This window comes from Natator depressus, chromosome 2 (genome assembly GCF_965152275.1).
Source record: "Natator depressus isolate rNatDep1 chromosome 2, rNatDep2.hap1, whole genome shotgun sequence".
NCBI lineage: Eukaryota > Metazoa > Chordata > Testudines > Cheloniidae > Natator > Natator depressus.
The window spans coordinates 198,807,048-198,824,149 of record NC_134235.1 but is presented as its reverse complement, the minus strand read 5'-3'; the positions used below and the strand labels follow the sequence as shown (position 1 = coordinate 198,824,149).

Here is a 17,102-nt window from a genome sequence, read left to right as displayed (position 1 = left end):
GTCCGGAGAAATCCATACTAACTTGCATTAATCTTATTAGGGTTGCTAAATAAGTACAAAAAGAAAGTCAATTCTCCCTTTTGATCCCCTAGGCCCAAAACTGTATTTTCTATCATAGGGATGCAGAGCTAACAGATACATTTTTTTATATGCTGACTGTATATTCCTATATACCAGTGCAGCATCAAGCACACCAGGCAGTGCTGTAATACATAATTAAAATAAAATAAAATAAATTGAATTCACAATTTTATTATGGAAAGGTTGAGCATATAAGCTCCTGGTTCTTCAACTCACAATAAAATTTGAAATATAAATATAGGGCTCGTCACCTGTTACAAGCTATCATTCATTAGGCGCTTAAGGCCTATGGATATGTCTACACTGTAATTAGACACCGGCAGCTAGCCCGTGCCAGCTGATTCAGGCTCATGAGGTTTGGACTGCAGGGCTGTTTAATTGAAGTGTAGACTTTCAGGCTTGGGCTGGAGCCTGGGCTCTAGGACCCTGAGAGGTGGGAAGGTCCCAGAGCTTGGGCTGTAGCCTAAACCTGGAAATCTACACTGCAATTAAATAGCCTCACAGCCCAAGCCCCACACACCCAAATCAGCTGGTATGGGCCAGCACAGGTTTTTAATTACAGTGTAAACATACCCTATGTATTACTTTACCCATTTTCTCTAAAGCACAGTTTAGAAATATGGACATCAGAATATTGAAAGAAAGCTCAGACTACACCCAGAGTATACTCTGCCTCTTAACAGCTGATCCAATCAACAGCTGATCCAATCAACGTTCTCAACAGCTGAGCTGAAGCATTATGAAGATAAGGAGATGAGAGTTCTAAAATGAAATATTTGTTTCCACTGAACATCATGTAAAAGATAGTTTTTCACTTGCCTGATGTTTGCATGGCACTATGGCACATGGAGCTACACTTCTTCAAGTCCTATGGATTTTCTGTTTAGTGCAGTGGGGAAAAAAAATTCAAGGTCCCTGAGTTCACAACAGGCAAGGTATTCAGGGAGCTAAGACAGCTTTCACCTCCACTGCTGTGGTTGATAAAGATGATATATGACAGTGGTTTTAAGAGAACACCACCACCTACAAATAATAATATAGAGGATGTAGATCAAGAGCTTCTCTTCTCCCTGTCTCATATCACTCAAGAACAAGGAGACATTCAACAACATTGACAGGTAGCAAATTCAAAACTGAAAGGAAAAGGAAAGGCAAGGAAAAACTATTCACACAATGCATAATTGCCACATGATGATGTTTAGGCCAAGAACTTACCCAGGAAGGAAATCTAGAGTTATTACAGTTAATGCTAAACACATTTTGGGAAGGAATATAAAAATCTCATGCTTCAGGGCTTAAACCACTCTACAACTATCAGAGATTAGGATAAGGCCTTCATAGAGGGCAGTTTACTGTGAGGTTTCTTGCACCTTTCTCTGAAGCATCTGGTGCTGGCCACTAGCAGAGAGATGATGCTGGATTAGATGGCCCACTGATCTGATGCAAAATGACATTTCCTATATTAGCAACAGAGTTAGCCTTGGCAAGAAACAAAAACTTTTATTTAGGTCAACAGGGTTGCTTTTAATATTGCTTATTTAAAATATTAATTTAATAGCCCCATAACAAAAACAATTAATATCCCAGTTTTCATGATGATGTACTGTCATTAGGGCTGCAAAGATGAACTGGGATGGATGATAAAAGTGGAGCTAGGATTTTTAAAAAAGCTTTTTTAAAGTGTATATGGGAAAGCGGATCTAGTATGAGGGGCACAAAATCCTAATTTGAAAGGAAAGTTAAATACTACTGCAGTGAAAAAAGTTATAAAATGCCATGAGAAATTATGGACCAGGATTCTTTTTAGTCTTCTGTAATTATTTTCTCTCTCAGTTCTCTTTTCTGATTTTGCTGCTTTTGTGAATTGATATATAATTAAGACTCTACTTGAATCATGGGATGATTGTCAAATAATTGTGGATGGGTTGTGGACAAGACATTGAAAACGGCGGAAAAGTAATAATAGACCTTTATTAATTGCAATAATTTGGAAAAGCCAGAGAAAACCTATTTAAAAAAAAATTACTGGAACAATATAAGCATTCAAGTACGATGTTATGCCTGCTACTTTTTCTGATAACCAGACATTTTGCTGCATCTATTTTACAGTCATTAATGTCCTTCTATCAGTCCCAGGTGGCTGGGGTCCTGCTGTTAGCCCCTGGTGGCGGCAGCCGGCGTCCCGCTCTCAGTCCCGCTCATGGTGGGCTCCCGCTGTCAGGCACCTGGCTGACAAAATGGCGGAGGAATCCTAATATTGCGGGATCTGCAATATCAGCAATTAGGTAGGGCCTTATATATGATTTCATGAATGCTTTCGCCTGTGAATTCACTATACACTTTACAGTCATCACATTGTATGGTCAGCTATTTTGACTGATCCCTTTTGTTTTACTAACCTCTATGAAATCAGAAATCATTCACGCAAAGGAAGTGACCCGCACGCACAGGTATAAAGTTACTCACTGGTTTTCTGATAAATCTCCTTACAATCTGCCCTTGGTTTTACACAAAAGCATTGCTGCTTCGGCCTTTCATGCCAATTTCACTCTTGCATATGCTATATATAATTGCATACAGCTGCTAGCATGGTCTGTATTTTGTAATGGTTGTTGCTTAAACTATTTTGAAAATTTTACAACTCCCTTTCTGTGGTAAATCACATTCTCCCCTCCAATATGGACTGCAGCTTTACTCCTTGAAATGTGTTTCCATAATAAATCCACACCACAGAGATAAAACAATAGAAAACTACAATAGAAAACAAAGTTAGAAAAGGCTGTAGAAAGCAAGAGAGAGATTAAGACACCAAAAAGCCACATGGAATATTAACACCACAGATTAAACAAAATTAAAAGACTAGGGAACACAAGTCTACTTTTTGTTTTTATATATATTTAGAAAATACATTAGCACTGTCCAGTGTCTTCTAAGGCCTCGATCCTAAAATGAGGTCCACCCATGCAAAGTCTCTTAGACGTCCAAGAGACTGGTTGACGGGGTCCCATTGTAGAGTTCTCAATAGCGTTCTGATCCTTGCAATATGTGTGGCACATAATACTGATAGTTTAATTTTTTGATAAAAATTATAGTTTTTCTTAAAGGAAAAGTATAAACCCAAACAAACATGTGATCTTGGGAAAACGACTTCAAATGAAAACACTATTTAAAAACAAACAACTGGATACATTGAAATCTTGTCTGAAGAATTGGGCCAGGACACAACAGTTAATAAGACACCACATACTGCAGAATCAGATGATGGGTAATTGAACAGAATGCAGGGAGGATTGATTTGAATGTTCAACAAGCTTCCTGGCGGGGTAGAAAAGGTGATGAATAAACCTTTCCTCACTTTTCCCCAAACTCCCTTTAATCTCCCTTTTGCCTTCCTCTCCCTCATTCCCCCTCAAGCCTGTTATCCTTCACATGGTCACTAAGCAGCCACCATCTTTCCTGAAGGCAGCCTGGCTTCAGCCCCACTGGAAAGTGTGGGAGATGGTGGCCATCTTTGCTGCAGGCAGTCTCACTTCACCTGAAAAGGCTGTAAGGAATGGCAGACATCACTGGGAGGGAAACCCCAGGCTTCAGTCCCATAAATTGTAATGGGAGATGGTGGCCATTTCTGAAATCAACAAAACTTCACCAGAGTGAAAGCAGAAATCATAAAATCACAAGAACCTTTAAAAAGGGTCAGATACCTCATGATAAAATTGAATGATTCAACAAAGCTGCTATTTTTCTAGCAGCTTTATTGAAACAAGAGAGGCTTCAGGTAGCAAGCTGAAAGTTGCACATTAAAATGTAACTGTCTAAATAAATGAATGAATATACTGAACGCCTGATATTGATCTTCTACAGTAGAAAACAATGTTCAGTGTGGTTCTGAAATGGTGACAATGGTCTAAACCAAAGCAGGGCTAAAAGACAAGGTTCAGGATAAAACATGAAACCATCGCCATGGAAAACACTGCTACGGCACAACACAATTGAAGATGACTCCTGCACTTTTCTATTCACAATCACCACGTTTGGCCCCTTGCTCTGAAACATCATCTGAATTATTTTATAAATGCTCCATTATGTACATTGTATTTTATGACTTAAATAACAAATAGAGATGAGCCTGACTCACTATGCTTGGATTTGAAATTTAGTTTGAATTCAAACTTCCTGAAATTTCAGCTATTTTTTTAATCCCATATTTGGTATTCTAGTTGGTATCATTAAGAATGTAGGAGATGGTGGCTGAAGATCTTCTACAAAAAATAATTAGTCTAATTTTCCTCATTTTTTTTTACTTTATGAATGTTCTCCCTAGCAATTTAGTTTATAAAGTGGCCTATCATGCTCTCTTGGGTAATATACAAATTAAAAAACCTCACATTGATACCAAAAAATCGAATACAGTGATAACTAAAAGGAGTCAACAGCTTTCACTCAGAATAATCTTCAAGCTCCTAAGCCATGTCTCTCAAGAAAGAACTGAAAAAAAAACCAGATAGGCTTTGCAGTCAGCTAACTTTGGCTTTGTTGGGAGAAATGAATTCCTGAGACCAGGGCTGCGCAGTGAAAGTGCTCTGACTCCATCTCTTAATGGTTTAAATCTTGAAGCTTTAGATAATAGCAGCAGCAACAATAATCAATCACCTCTGCTAATTTCAGCTCTAGGGAAAGGACATGAGGAAAGAGGCAATCTCCAAGGTAGCCAGGATTTATAGTAAATGACGTAGAGCAGTATACATCCAATTAGCATCTTGAATTAGACTTGTAAATACTCTGGGATCCAGTGCCGATGGAGCACAGCTGTAATATGCTCCATATGTAAACCACCACTAAGCAAGTTGGAAGCCACTTTCTACTTATGTTAATGGAAGTTTCCCATTGAGTGCTGTAAACAGTAAACTAATCTGGAAGTGACAAAATTAGGAAGGGGTCAGTGTCCAGAGAAAAAGTCCCAACCTCCTTTAATAATGAAGATGAATAAAAACAATATCAGATACTATTGCTCTTTGAATGTCCAAAGTAGCTAGGATCTAGTGGGCCCCGAGACTGAACTTGTTAACATAAGGTAAATGCCCCCTCAACTGAGAAGGTAGGTATCTACCTACTGTATCTTCCTGGTATTTGCCCCAGACAACCACCGCAACCTCCCATCTTGTCAGGATTCAGTTTCAGCAGCTAGCCCTTATCCGAACAATTTTACCACAGCAGCATCATGTACACACTGAAAGGAAGGTGGATAGTACAGGACCCCAGTGTATCTCATATGAGAAAGCCCTGAGGCAGAATTACCCCAAACTAAGACTTGGACCCTCTCAGATAAAGAAAAAATGGAGCAACTTGCATTGTTCCATCCATACCTGTCAGGGTGCAGTGGTGGAAGCATAAGACACTTCAGGTCATTTATACATACATGTTGATTGAGAAAAAAAATCAGAGAGAGTTTAGGTCCTACCTCCCTTATATACCACCTCTTTTTTTATCCCATCACAATGGTTGACAGCAACTTTTCAGAATTTCTTACAAAAAATTTATAGTTTTGATGTAATCTGAAGGGTATATTTCATGGATCTCAAGCCATGGCTGGGAAATATAAATGCTAAAAATAAGAATAACTTATTGGGTGTGGAGTGTGAAATCAAAGATAGAATGAGAAGAAAGAAATTTAAAAAATAGGTAACATATAAAGGGTAAGCTAAATAAGCTATTTTCCCCCTGAATAAGTGACGACTAGATAACTTCCATATTTGTTCAGGATAATTGAAACAAAGAACAATGTGAAAAAATGACAGACTTTATATTACATATGATGCCATTACATGCTTTTGTGCTCAACCTGTTTTAACTACATTAGTGAATACTGTGTGCCAGTAGATGACGTAGCAATAGGTTCACAGATACCATCAATATTCGCAGAAATAGATACACAGTACTTGGAACACATCACAGCATCATGCATGCAAATAACAATACCACAGTTTCAATCAAACCCACATAATGGAAAAGGTGAGTTGTAAAAGTGAAAGTATTTTTGAATGTTCTCACAGGACTAACCCCCCAGAAATATAAATCACACAGGAAATAGAAAAGGGCAGCAAACTGTCCTTTTGGTAAATACCATGCCATCAGACAGACTGTAAAAAAAGGATCACAGTTTACAGAAAAGATTAAAATAAATCAATACACTGGTAATAGAAAAACTATCTATAACAAGGAGCTCAGTAGACTGCACAACAACACTGTTCTGCAGCGGAATTACTTAAATGAGATCAAGAGACTTGAACAATCGAACACTTCCTGAATACAAATGGATAACCAAATGACAACTAGAAAAAGTTATATGGAATGCTATGAAAGCTAAAATATAAAGCTCTAAACCAGAAGAAATGATGAGCATAAATATATATCTATAGTTTTCAGACATAAGTGATAACTAAAATGGACACTAGACTATAAAAAAAGAACTTGCACGTAAATTTGAGCAAACCTAAGGAAAATATTCACCATTAAACTTTGTGTCTACTCCATTTCTGTGGGCACTACCGTGATACCGACAATTATTGGGAAGATCAAGAACTACATATCAAGAACCAAAAAGGAGTGGCAAATCACTATTAATTAAAACAGGCTATCACCAATGATCAGAAAGGCTGCGATATCTAAAATTAGAGAAAACAAATCAAAGACAAGTCAAACCGGCCCTATATGCTTTGATTAACAAAACAGGACCCATTTAAATAGCAAACTCCAATGCTGTAAGTCTAAAATTTGGCAGAGTTGCAGCTCCCTTGAGACCTTGCATTGTGGAAATCACAAAGTCTTACCATAATGCTTGTGTCAACTATTTCAGATTTATGCCACCTGTGTCCATTTTTGAAAACTTAAGAATCTTCATTTTATGTTGGAACAGCACATTTGAGCATTGCCTGCGCTACACAGGTTTCAGGACCTCAGCAGAGTAAATACAAAATAACAGCTGGGACTTTGTAGCATGTCCCACTGATTCACCACACTTACCAACTAATGGCATAGTACAGTCACCCTACAGAATGGCTAACCACATCTAAGGACATCTAAGGAAGCATATAATTTTGGAAAATCAAGTAGAATCAAAACAAATAAATAAGGAACAGAACCCCTACCTCGAATGTGCCGCCAAAATGTGTAAGAAGGCGACAAACAGAACTATATATAGTAATGAGACTACACCACTAGCTAATACAGCCCACTCTTCTCTAGTACTTCAACTGGCAACCTTGGAACATCACTGATTCACAACAACCCTCTCCCCTCTGCTACTCAATCTAAGATCAATACACTCCATTCTCATTAAAAAGAGCTCAAAATAGCATATTAATAGCCCAACCTTCTAGAATGAAAACATGCACAGAGGGGCCCTTCAATTTAGACAGCAGACTTCAGAAAGCTTAAGCTAAAAACATCAGAGGAATGTACAGAAGAAAAAGTTGTGCAGTACTAAACGCAAGACTAGTCTGGGCACACTACCATACAGTACGTTTACCATGTGAACATGTGCATGGATGCAGAAACGGTCGCCTATTTGCTCACAGAGATTGAGGATGCCATGTCAAAATGCAGAGAGAGTACTCCAGCTGGTACACCCTCCCCATGCCAGAAGAAGCAGTGCTCCCACAACACTGACTATTTGCATGCTGCTAAAGGAACCTGATGTTCTGCCTGGTCCTGTGGTTACAAAGGCTCAGCTTCTGTACCCCTGGAAAAAGGCACAGATGCTGGGTTAGGAGAAGAAACTGAATTCTGTATGAGGGTTGGCACTGCTGGCGAAAGGGCTGGGGTGGAGTCGTGCAGCGGCCTGAAGGCAAAATTGAGAGATTAAACTGAATGCGGTGTACAATGGGAAGCCAGGAGAAGGACTCAGAGAGGGGATGACAAACTGGTGAGCAGGGGAAAGATTATTAGTGACTGCATTTTGAAGGTACTGGAGATTATGACTCAGGTACAAGTCAGGCTAAAGAGAAGGAGGTTACGATAATCAAAATGGGATAAGAAGGGTTATGAACATTTTAGTTTCAGGACCGAGAGGAAGTTTCTGATTTTCTATACATTCTGGAGGAAGCAGCAGCAAGATTTAGATACCGCCTGGATATGTGGGGAGAATAAGAGTAAGTGGCTAAAGTTACTTTCCAGGCTGTGAGCCTGGAGGATGGTGGCAGTAACTTCAATGGAGGAGGGGGAAAGTGGAGAGGATTTAGAAAGAAAGAAAAACACTTTGGTTTTAGCTTTACTAAGAGAGAGTTGTAGATGAGCCATACAGAAACAAACACTGGAGATCCATGATGAAATCAGGGACTGGGCAGGAGTAAAACAGATCAGCTGTAGAGAAGTTGATTTGTGAGTAGTAAGCATAAAGGTAATAGTTGAATCCATGTAGGTTGACAAGGCTGTCCAGGGATAAAGAATGGAGCAAGATAGGGATCAAGGAAAAGGGGAAGAGGATGATAACCTAAGTGAGGACTAAGCCAGGAAAGCCAAAGTAGGACAGGATCTCAAGGAGAAGTGAAGAGTACTCAGATCTGCTAATCTATAATACGGCAGTTCCAGTAACTAGGATGTACAGTACTGAAATTTGAAAAAGAATGATTTCTACAGGTGTTGTTTCTTATTAATTTGACTTTCTTTGCTAATCTATTTTGAAAGTTCATGCAAACTACTGTACAATTCCCCTGTCTTTACCAATACTCTAACTGCTATAAAATTTTTCCACTCAGTTTTTCAATTTATTTAAAACAATTCAATCTACAGATATTGATATCTTAATATTTCACATTCAGGCAGCTAAGCCTTCTCTTTAAGTAAAAATGCATCTCCGATTAATTACAGCAGGCTTCCAGTCCCAAATGCCTCAATCTAAGACTATCATCGTGAATATGCGCACCAAAAAAGAGAATCTGAATATTAACAAAGTAAAGTGTGAAATTAACTACAAAATACAAGATCAATCAGATTTTTAGCAAAGACAGAAGCTGGCACATAGTGAATGTAAATCACTATCACAGCCACACTCAGCATCATGGTGTTAATGAATTGAAGGGAGACCTTTTTTCTTCTGAACAACAGTGCCACCCAGTGGATGGACGAGGACAGTGAGTTAATAAGCACTGGAAATGGAAAAATCGCAGATGAAATCCAGCGGGGGGGGGGGGGGGGGAATGATGTTCCTTGACAGACCAATGATAATGCTGCAGGCAAAGAGATACTATGAGTTGCCATAGCAACTGTACCTTGGAGGGCTGTTCGATTCTGAGCAGGATCAGTCATCTGTGCTTCGCTGCCTGTAACTACATCTCCTAGTAAATAAATAAAAACATCTTAGGATTTTTACAAGAACAAATACAATTTATTGAAATAAAGTCTTTTAACTTGTGGTTCACTGAACAAAGGTGACACTAACTCCACACAAGAAACAACATGAACCAAGCAAAAATAGTAGCTGAAAAATATGTACAAAAGAGAGTTGGCAAAAATTAATGGGATGTTTTGGCAAAGAAACGTGTGGTTTTTTTATATAAAGCAGGTATGCAGAAAAAAACCCCCAAAGTGTAAAGAGATTTTTTTTTCATAAAGATGTGAACAAAACTGCACACCTAAACATAATTTGCTTCTGGCTCTTCACAATGGTAGTACAACTCTGATACTAATGCACAAAACAGTATCAGAGAGTTGTGCTATTATCGTGAAGTGCTAGAAGCAAAATATGTTTAGTTGTGGCAATTTGTTCTACGGTGCTGCTAAACTCACACCTTTATGTTGCTGTTGCTGATTTTAATATGCATTTTCTTAATCACATATGAAATAGTGTTGTCAGTAATGCAGTACTAAAATCAACAAAAAAGTAACAGATTTGTTAGTCTGCAGTTTATTCTATTCATTACTATGTAGCTCTGCTTTGAGTAAGCACAGCTGCTCCCTTTTGCCCCAGAAACAACACACTTGTTTTCCAGACATCATCAGCAGGGAGTTAAAATATATAGTGAATTCAAATAGACTGTGTTGAGTGGCATGTCATAATGTTATATTGATTATGAAGATCTTGTTTTACTACAACTACTTCAGAAATGTAAACATGCAAAATAAATAGTAGTCTGGACACTCCAATAGCTGAACATAATTTTGGTGGCATTTCATTTTCATATTGGTCATTTAATATGCGCTTGTGATAAAGTGGAATTCAAATCAAAAGCCTTTTTGAGTCAAGGACCCCAAAGGAAAACTATATCTTGTACTGTAATTTAAATGATACAAAAAATTAGGTACGGTCAATATCACAAAGACGAACTGAAGGAGAAACTCTTTTCTTCTATGAACACATCACCAGCTGGTAATTAAAGAGTAAGCGGCTTCTGAAGAAACAAGAAATCCTGTGACACACAGAGGGCAACAACTTAGCCAGGTTTTTTTCCAGAGACATTTTCCCCTTCACATTTATTTTCCTTTTAGGATAACAAGCTCTACACACAGTACACTGAACTCAAGCTTTAAATTTAACCTCAGGGTCAATGAAGTGCTCCTTCAGTAGGAATAGGACAATATTTTAATTCTTTTGCTGTTAGCATGCTATCTTACACAAGAAAGCAGTATTGGTGCCCGATCTTCTCCTATACTGTAGGGTAGACTGAGTACGGTTAATTTAATATTAGCAGAATTTGATTTTTCAATTAGGTGGCACCCTCAGTGCGTGGGTACTTAGTTCAACTATTATTTCTAACATTACAGATGAATCTGGAATTTTCAGATTTATAATTGTATTCTTTTAGATCAGTCTACAGTTCTCCATTTACCTTATTTTAGTGCATTGGCATTAACGTCACAAGAATTCAGCACATTACAAAAACTTTAAAATGAAGAAAGGACATAAATTATTGATCTTTAAAAAATCAGCTCCTGATAAAAAAGGAGCCCCCCTCATTATAAATGTAGTGTGAGTGACTTTGAAGGTGGAAGAAGTTACTCACCTTGTGCAATAATGATGTTTCTTTGAGTAGTGTCCCTATGAGTGCTCCGCTGTAGGTGTGTCTGCGTCCCTGTGCTGCTGATCAAAGAACTTCGGTAGCCATGTCCATTGGGCCCACACGTGTGCTGTCTCTCCTTGTGCTGCGCCACAAGGCTACCCAGCATGTGCCGGCTAACCGTCCTCAGTTCCTTCTCTACCACAGAGTAATAGCAAGAACTCTGAAGTAGAGAGGAGGAGGGCAGGTTGTGGAACACCCATAGGGTCACACATCTCGAAGCACCATCATTACTGCACAATGTGAGTAACTTCTTCTTCTTCTTCGAGTACTGTCCCTAACTGTACTCCACTGTAGGTGACTCCTGAGCAGTACCCCCTTGCAGGGCTGGGGCTTTGGAACAGAGTTAGTCAGATGATAGTACTGTGGAGCCAAAGATGGCATCAGAGACAAAGTCCCCGGTGATCGCATACTGTTCTGCAAAGGTGTGGAATGACACCCAGGTCGCCGCTCTGAAGATATCTGAAATGGGAACATCCTTGAGGAAGGTGACAGATGAGGAGATTGATCTCGTGGAAAGCGTATGGATCGAATCTGGAGGGGCCATGTTATGAATTTGGTAGCACTGCTTGATGCAATTCGAGACCCACTTGGAGAGTCTTTGAGCTGATATCTCTGAGGCCTTAGATCTTTCCATCATAGAAAGAAATAGTCAAAGGGACATTCTGAAAGCCTTTGTCCTGTCAAGGTAGAATGCAAGGGCTCTCCTAACGTCTAGGGTATGCAATATGGCCTCCCTATTGTCTCGGTGAGGCTTGGGGTAGAAGGCAGGAACATGAATAGACTGATTTATGTGAAACGAGGCGGTCACCTCAGGGATGAACCTTGGATGCAGCCTGTGTGTAACCTTGTCAGAGAAGAATATTGTGTGGGATACACCATCAGAGCTGCTATTTCCCCTTGCTGAGATAATTGCAACTAGAAAGACTGTTTTCATTGATGGGTATGCTAGCGAAGGGAGGGCGTAGACAGCCCTTTCAACAGTAGGTTTAGGTCCCACAAGGGGTGGGAAGTCAAGGGAAGAGATTTGTTATTCCCTTAAGGAACCGTTTAGTAGCCAGTGCGAAAGTACTGAATACCCGTCTACGGTACTGTAAAATCCTGTAAAAGCTGCTAGGTGAACCCTGAGAGCACTCAGGGATAACCCCGATTTTTAAGGGTCAGAGCATATTCCAGAATATGTGGAAGAGCTGCTGACACTGGAGAGATTGGTTGGGACGTGCAGAAAATCTTGAACCGGGACCATTTCTGCAGGCAAGTGCGTTGTGTGGAGGACTTTCTAATGGGTAGTACAGGGGTCAGCAACCTTTGAGAAGTGGTGTGCCAAGTCTTCATTAATTTAAGGTTTTGCAAGCCAGTAATAAATTTTACATTTACAGGGGCCCCTGACAAAACCTCAGACTGGCAGCGAGCTGAGTGGGGCTGGCGGCCAGAACCCCGGCTGGTAGGGGGCTGGGCAGTTGGAACTCCAGACCAGCAGCAAGATGAGTGGGGCTGGTGGCTGGTATCCCAGGCCCGCAGCAGTCTGAGCGGGGCTGATATCCGGTACTCCGGCTGGCAAGGGGCTGGCGGCCGGAACCCCAGACCGTCAGTGGGCTGAGCGGAGTGGTGGACGGAACCCCAGACCGTCAGCGGGCTGAGTGGAGTGGTGGACGGAACCCCAGACCGTCAGCGGGCTGAGTGGAGTGGTGGACGGAACCCCAGACCGTCAGTGGGCTGAGCGGAGTGGTGGACGGAACCCCAGACCGTCAGTGGGCTGAGCGGAGTGGTAGACAGAACCCCAGCCCGGCAGCGGCTCACCTGCTGCCGGTCTGGGGTTCCGTCCGCTGGCTCCTGCCAGCTGGGGTCTCGGCTGCTGGCCCCTCTCAGCCCGCTGCTGGCCTGGGGTTCCGTTCACTCAGGCAGGCAGCGGGCTGAGTGGGGTCGGCAGCTGGGACCCCGGCTGGCAGCAGTGTGCCAGTAAAAATCGGCACATGTGCCGCAGGTTGCCGACCCCTGGGGTAGTAGAACCTCTTGCACTTTCTTTGACCATGAGCTCTATAGGTGCTGGAACCACATAGGAGCCATGCTTTGAGGTGGAGGATCCTCAAGTTGGGATATATGGTATTTGTCTTGTGCTGTGAGACAGTTTAAAAGCATGCCCTATCCAATGATATGTCTGTGGTAAAGAGTGACGAAGGTGGCACCTGAAAGAAGGGGATCCCTTTGCATGCATTGGCTGGGTTCTTCCACCAGTCCAGGGAGTTCTTGATCATGGTGGGCAGTGACGGGTCTATCCAAGCTGTCCCTATTCGACCTGTAAACCGAGCTGAATCACAGCTGAAGGCATTGCATGTGAAGTCTGGCATGTGGATTCACTGCTGTGCCGACTGCCATATGCCCCAGGAGCGGGAGGCAGATTGTATCTGGTACTTGGGGGCTGCACTGAGCCATGTCTATAAGTAATACTAGCGACAGAAATCTGTCCTGAAGTAGGAAGGGTTTGTCCTGTAGTGCATCTAGGTCGGACCCTATGAATTCTAGACATTGCACTGGTGTGAGGGTCAAATTCTGGGCATTCATCTGTAGGCCCAGTTCCGTAAATGAGTGCATCATGCCCTCAGTGTCTTGACGGTCCTGAAGCATCCGGGCACTGAAGAGAGTTGTCTAGGTAAGTATAGATCATTATCCCTTAAGATCTTAAATATGTGGGCACCTCTGAGAGAACTTTGAAAAATATTCTCAGGGCTGACGAAAGTCCAAAGGGAAGGACCCTGTATTGTTAACGGTTGTTTCCCAGAGTGAACCTGAGGAAACGTCTATGAGCCAGCAGTACTGAGATGTGAAAATTGCCATCTTGTAGGTCGAGGGCTGAAAACCAGTCTCCCTGTTCTGGTGATGGTATGATAATTGATAATGTGACCATCTTGAACTTCTGAATTTTGACAAACTTGTTGAGAACTCTGAGGTCCAAGATGGGCCTCCAACCTCCCTTCCTTCTGGGTATCAGAAAGTACCGAGGGTAAACCCCTTGCCTTGTACATGTTGAGGTACTGGTTCTATGGCTCGTAACTGCAGGAACTGATCTATTGCCTGCTGTAGTAGAGTTCTGTGAGAAGGGTCCCTGAAAAGGAATGGGGAAGAGTATTGTAGAGGGGGCAGGGAAGTGAATTGGATGGAATAACCAAATCTGATGATCTCTATGACCCATCTGTCCAACTTTATGAGCTCCCACCCACCATGGAACGTTACCAAAGGTCACCAAATGGGTACATGGTCACAGGTAGTAGCGCGGAGTGGTCTTGCAGTGCCTCGACCTGCCTGTCAAAAGTGATGCTTACAGGCACATGGTTGGATTGAGGACTGGGCACCTGAAGGCTTTCGGTTCGAGAACTTTCCCTTTTTCTTCTGGGGTTTAGTGGCATTGTGACGAGAATAAGGCCTCCGATGGCACTGAGGGCTAAAACATCTTTTTTGCCCCAGTGTGTAGATTCCCAGTGTCCTGGAGAGTGGTCCTGGAAACCTTCAAGGAGTGGAGAGAGGCGTCTGTCTTCTCGGCGAAGAGCTTCATCCCCTCAAAAGAGAGGTCATCCACTGTGATCTGCACCTCCTTCGGGAATCCCGAGAGGTGGAGCCACAGGGCTCATCTCATCATCATATCTGTGGAGATGATCTTGGTAGTAATGTGGGCGGAGTCAAGGGACGATTGCAAAGTTGTTTTTTCCACCAGTTGTCCTTCCTGGATGATGGCATTGAAGGAATCCTGTGAACTCTCCGGCAGCTTATCAATAAAGTAATGTAATTTATTGTAATTCATGTACTTATACTTTGCCAAGAGTGCCTGGTAGTTGACAGTTCGAAACTGTAAGGTAGGTGAGGAATACACCTTCCTACCAAAGAGATCAAGGTGCTTCCAGTCTCTGTCACAGGGTGTCATCCTAGAGTTGTGCTGTCGGCTGTGAGATTTCACAGAGTCCACCATAATGGAATTGGGTGGTTGGTGGGTGAACAGGAATTCTGATTCCTTTGTAGGGACATAATATTTTTTGTCTGCCCTTTTGCATGTTGGGGCCACCGAGGCTGGGGTTTGCCACACCATCTTAGCTCGGTCTAGGATGGCCTCATTGATTGGGAGGACAATTTTGGAGGCAGATGAGGCCTGGAGGATATCAATAAGCTGGAGGTGTGTATTTTTAACCTCCTCCAATATTACGCAGAGGATGTCCGCCACTCTCTTCAACAGATTTCAGAACAAGCGGAAGTCATCTGCCATGGAAGGTGGCGACAGCATGACTGCTTTGTCCGGTGAAGAAGAGGATGGCCTTCAGTGTGATCTCCTCCTCTGTCTACCTCTTCCTGCGCCACTTCTTGGGGTTCTGAGGTCTGTGATGCTGTAGCTGAGAGGGCATGCCTCGGAAGCTCTCAGGTGATACTTGGTGCCCAAGAGGCAGGTTGTTGGTGCGCCACCCAGGGGTCCCAGTGTGGCCACTACAGTGGCACAGAGCCTGGTGGAGGTGCCCATGGGTGACCATACCAAGATGGTGATGGGGCTGTCTGGTGGTACATTCTCAAACCCTGTTGATACTGGGCCCTATATGGAGCTTGGGAGGAATACAGAGAAACCCCGTCCGACTTACTGACTGATCCCTAACTCAATATCAGAGGGGCATGACATATTGGGAAATACCCTATGGTTGGCCATGGGTCGGTGCCGTGATCTCGGTACCGATGGGCGAAGAGCCAGGAGCTTCCAACATAGCCAGGTCACTGGCCTGATGGAATTCTACCTTTACCGAGCATCTGGGTGTTGGTGGTGGTGCGAGGGGAGATGGGGACCTCACCCATACTGATCTCTCTGGTGCTGGATGGGCCGATGCTGCCACCGGTAACGAGACAACAGCTCGTGTACAGGAGCGTATTAGGGAGTTTGCCATTGTCTCTCTGTCCTGAAGATTTGGTGCCCATGCCCAAAGCGTCTGTGGGCCTATCAACAGCACTGGACACTGATGGTTGCTGTGAGCCGTGGGTGCCAGATGATCCTTGTGCCGACAGTTCAGAGAATACCAAGTGAGAGGATGATTGCTTTTGGCTATCCCTGGGCTCGCTGAGGGGACTTCCTGCTTTCTTTTTTGACTTGGGAGAGGAGTCCCCAAACTGTTTCTTTGACCCACTACTTGAAGTTGAAGGTTGAGGGGAAGACTCAAGCCCTTCTGGAGGGCTGGGGTCAGAGAACCATCTCCATAAAGATGATTTTCTGGTGGAGCTCTCTGTCCTTGCAAAATCTCAGTCAGAGCTGCTGGCACAGGGAACTCTTTTGTTGGATGTGGTGCTCACTGTGGCAGTGAATGCACTGAGTGTGCTTACCGGTGACCAGGACTGCATCACTGCAAATGTGACGCTTCTTGAAGCCTGAAGAGCTGAGCATATCCTTGTCCAGGGGTGCCCCCCACACCCAGGGTTGACACAAGAACGAAGCCTTTTCTTTTTTCTTGTTGTTGTTATTGGGTTGTTTTTTTCTTTAGGGCATGGACAAACAGAAGTCAAAGAAGGCTAAAGGGTTTTTAAAAGCTAAAGATTAACAACTGAAAAGGAGAGTTAACGATCTGCTAACGGACAGCTAAAGGCTCTGTCTCTAGCCGGGGCAGTTGAGAAGGAAGCAAGAACGGTTAGCCCACACGCGCTGCCTAGCCTCATGGTGCAGCACGAGGCGAGACAGAGCATGTGTGGTCCCAACGGACACTGCTACCGAAGTTCTCCGATCAGCAGCACCGGGACAGAGACAACTCCTACAGTGGAACCTTATCGGGACACTACTCGAAGAAGCAGCAACAGGCACAACAACACTTTTGTAACTGCTGCCACAGCTAGTTGGTGACTCAGCAAGGCGTGCTAATCTAGAAGAGCTATGCCAGGACAGATGTTGGCTTTATTTTATCAGGTGTCCAATACATTTTGCAACCGACCACCCCCTCACCCCTGGCCCAAGAAAAC

The 17,102-nt window shown here is 42.8% G+C and overlaps 1 protein-coding gene across 1 annotated transcript in view; it reads right to left on the bottom strand.

Moving 5' to 3' along the window:
• Positions 1-17,102, bottom strand: part of TBC1D5 (TBC1 domain family member 5) — a 469,719-nt gene that overhangs the window by 64,307 nt on the left and 388,310 nt on the right. The window contains exon 19 of the mRNA XM_074945686.1: positions 9,348-9,413. Coding sequence (XP_074801787.1) covers positions 9,348-9,413 — 66 coding nt within the window. The remainder of the gene's footprint in view (positions 1-9,347; positions 9,414-17,102) is intronic.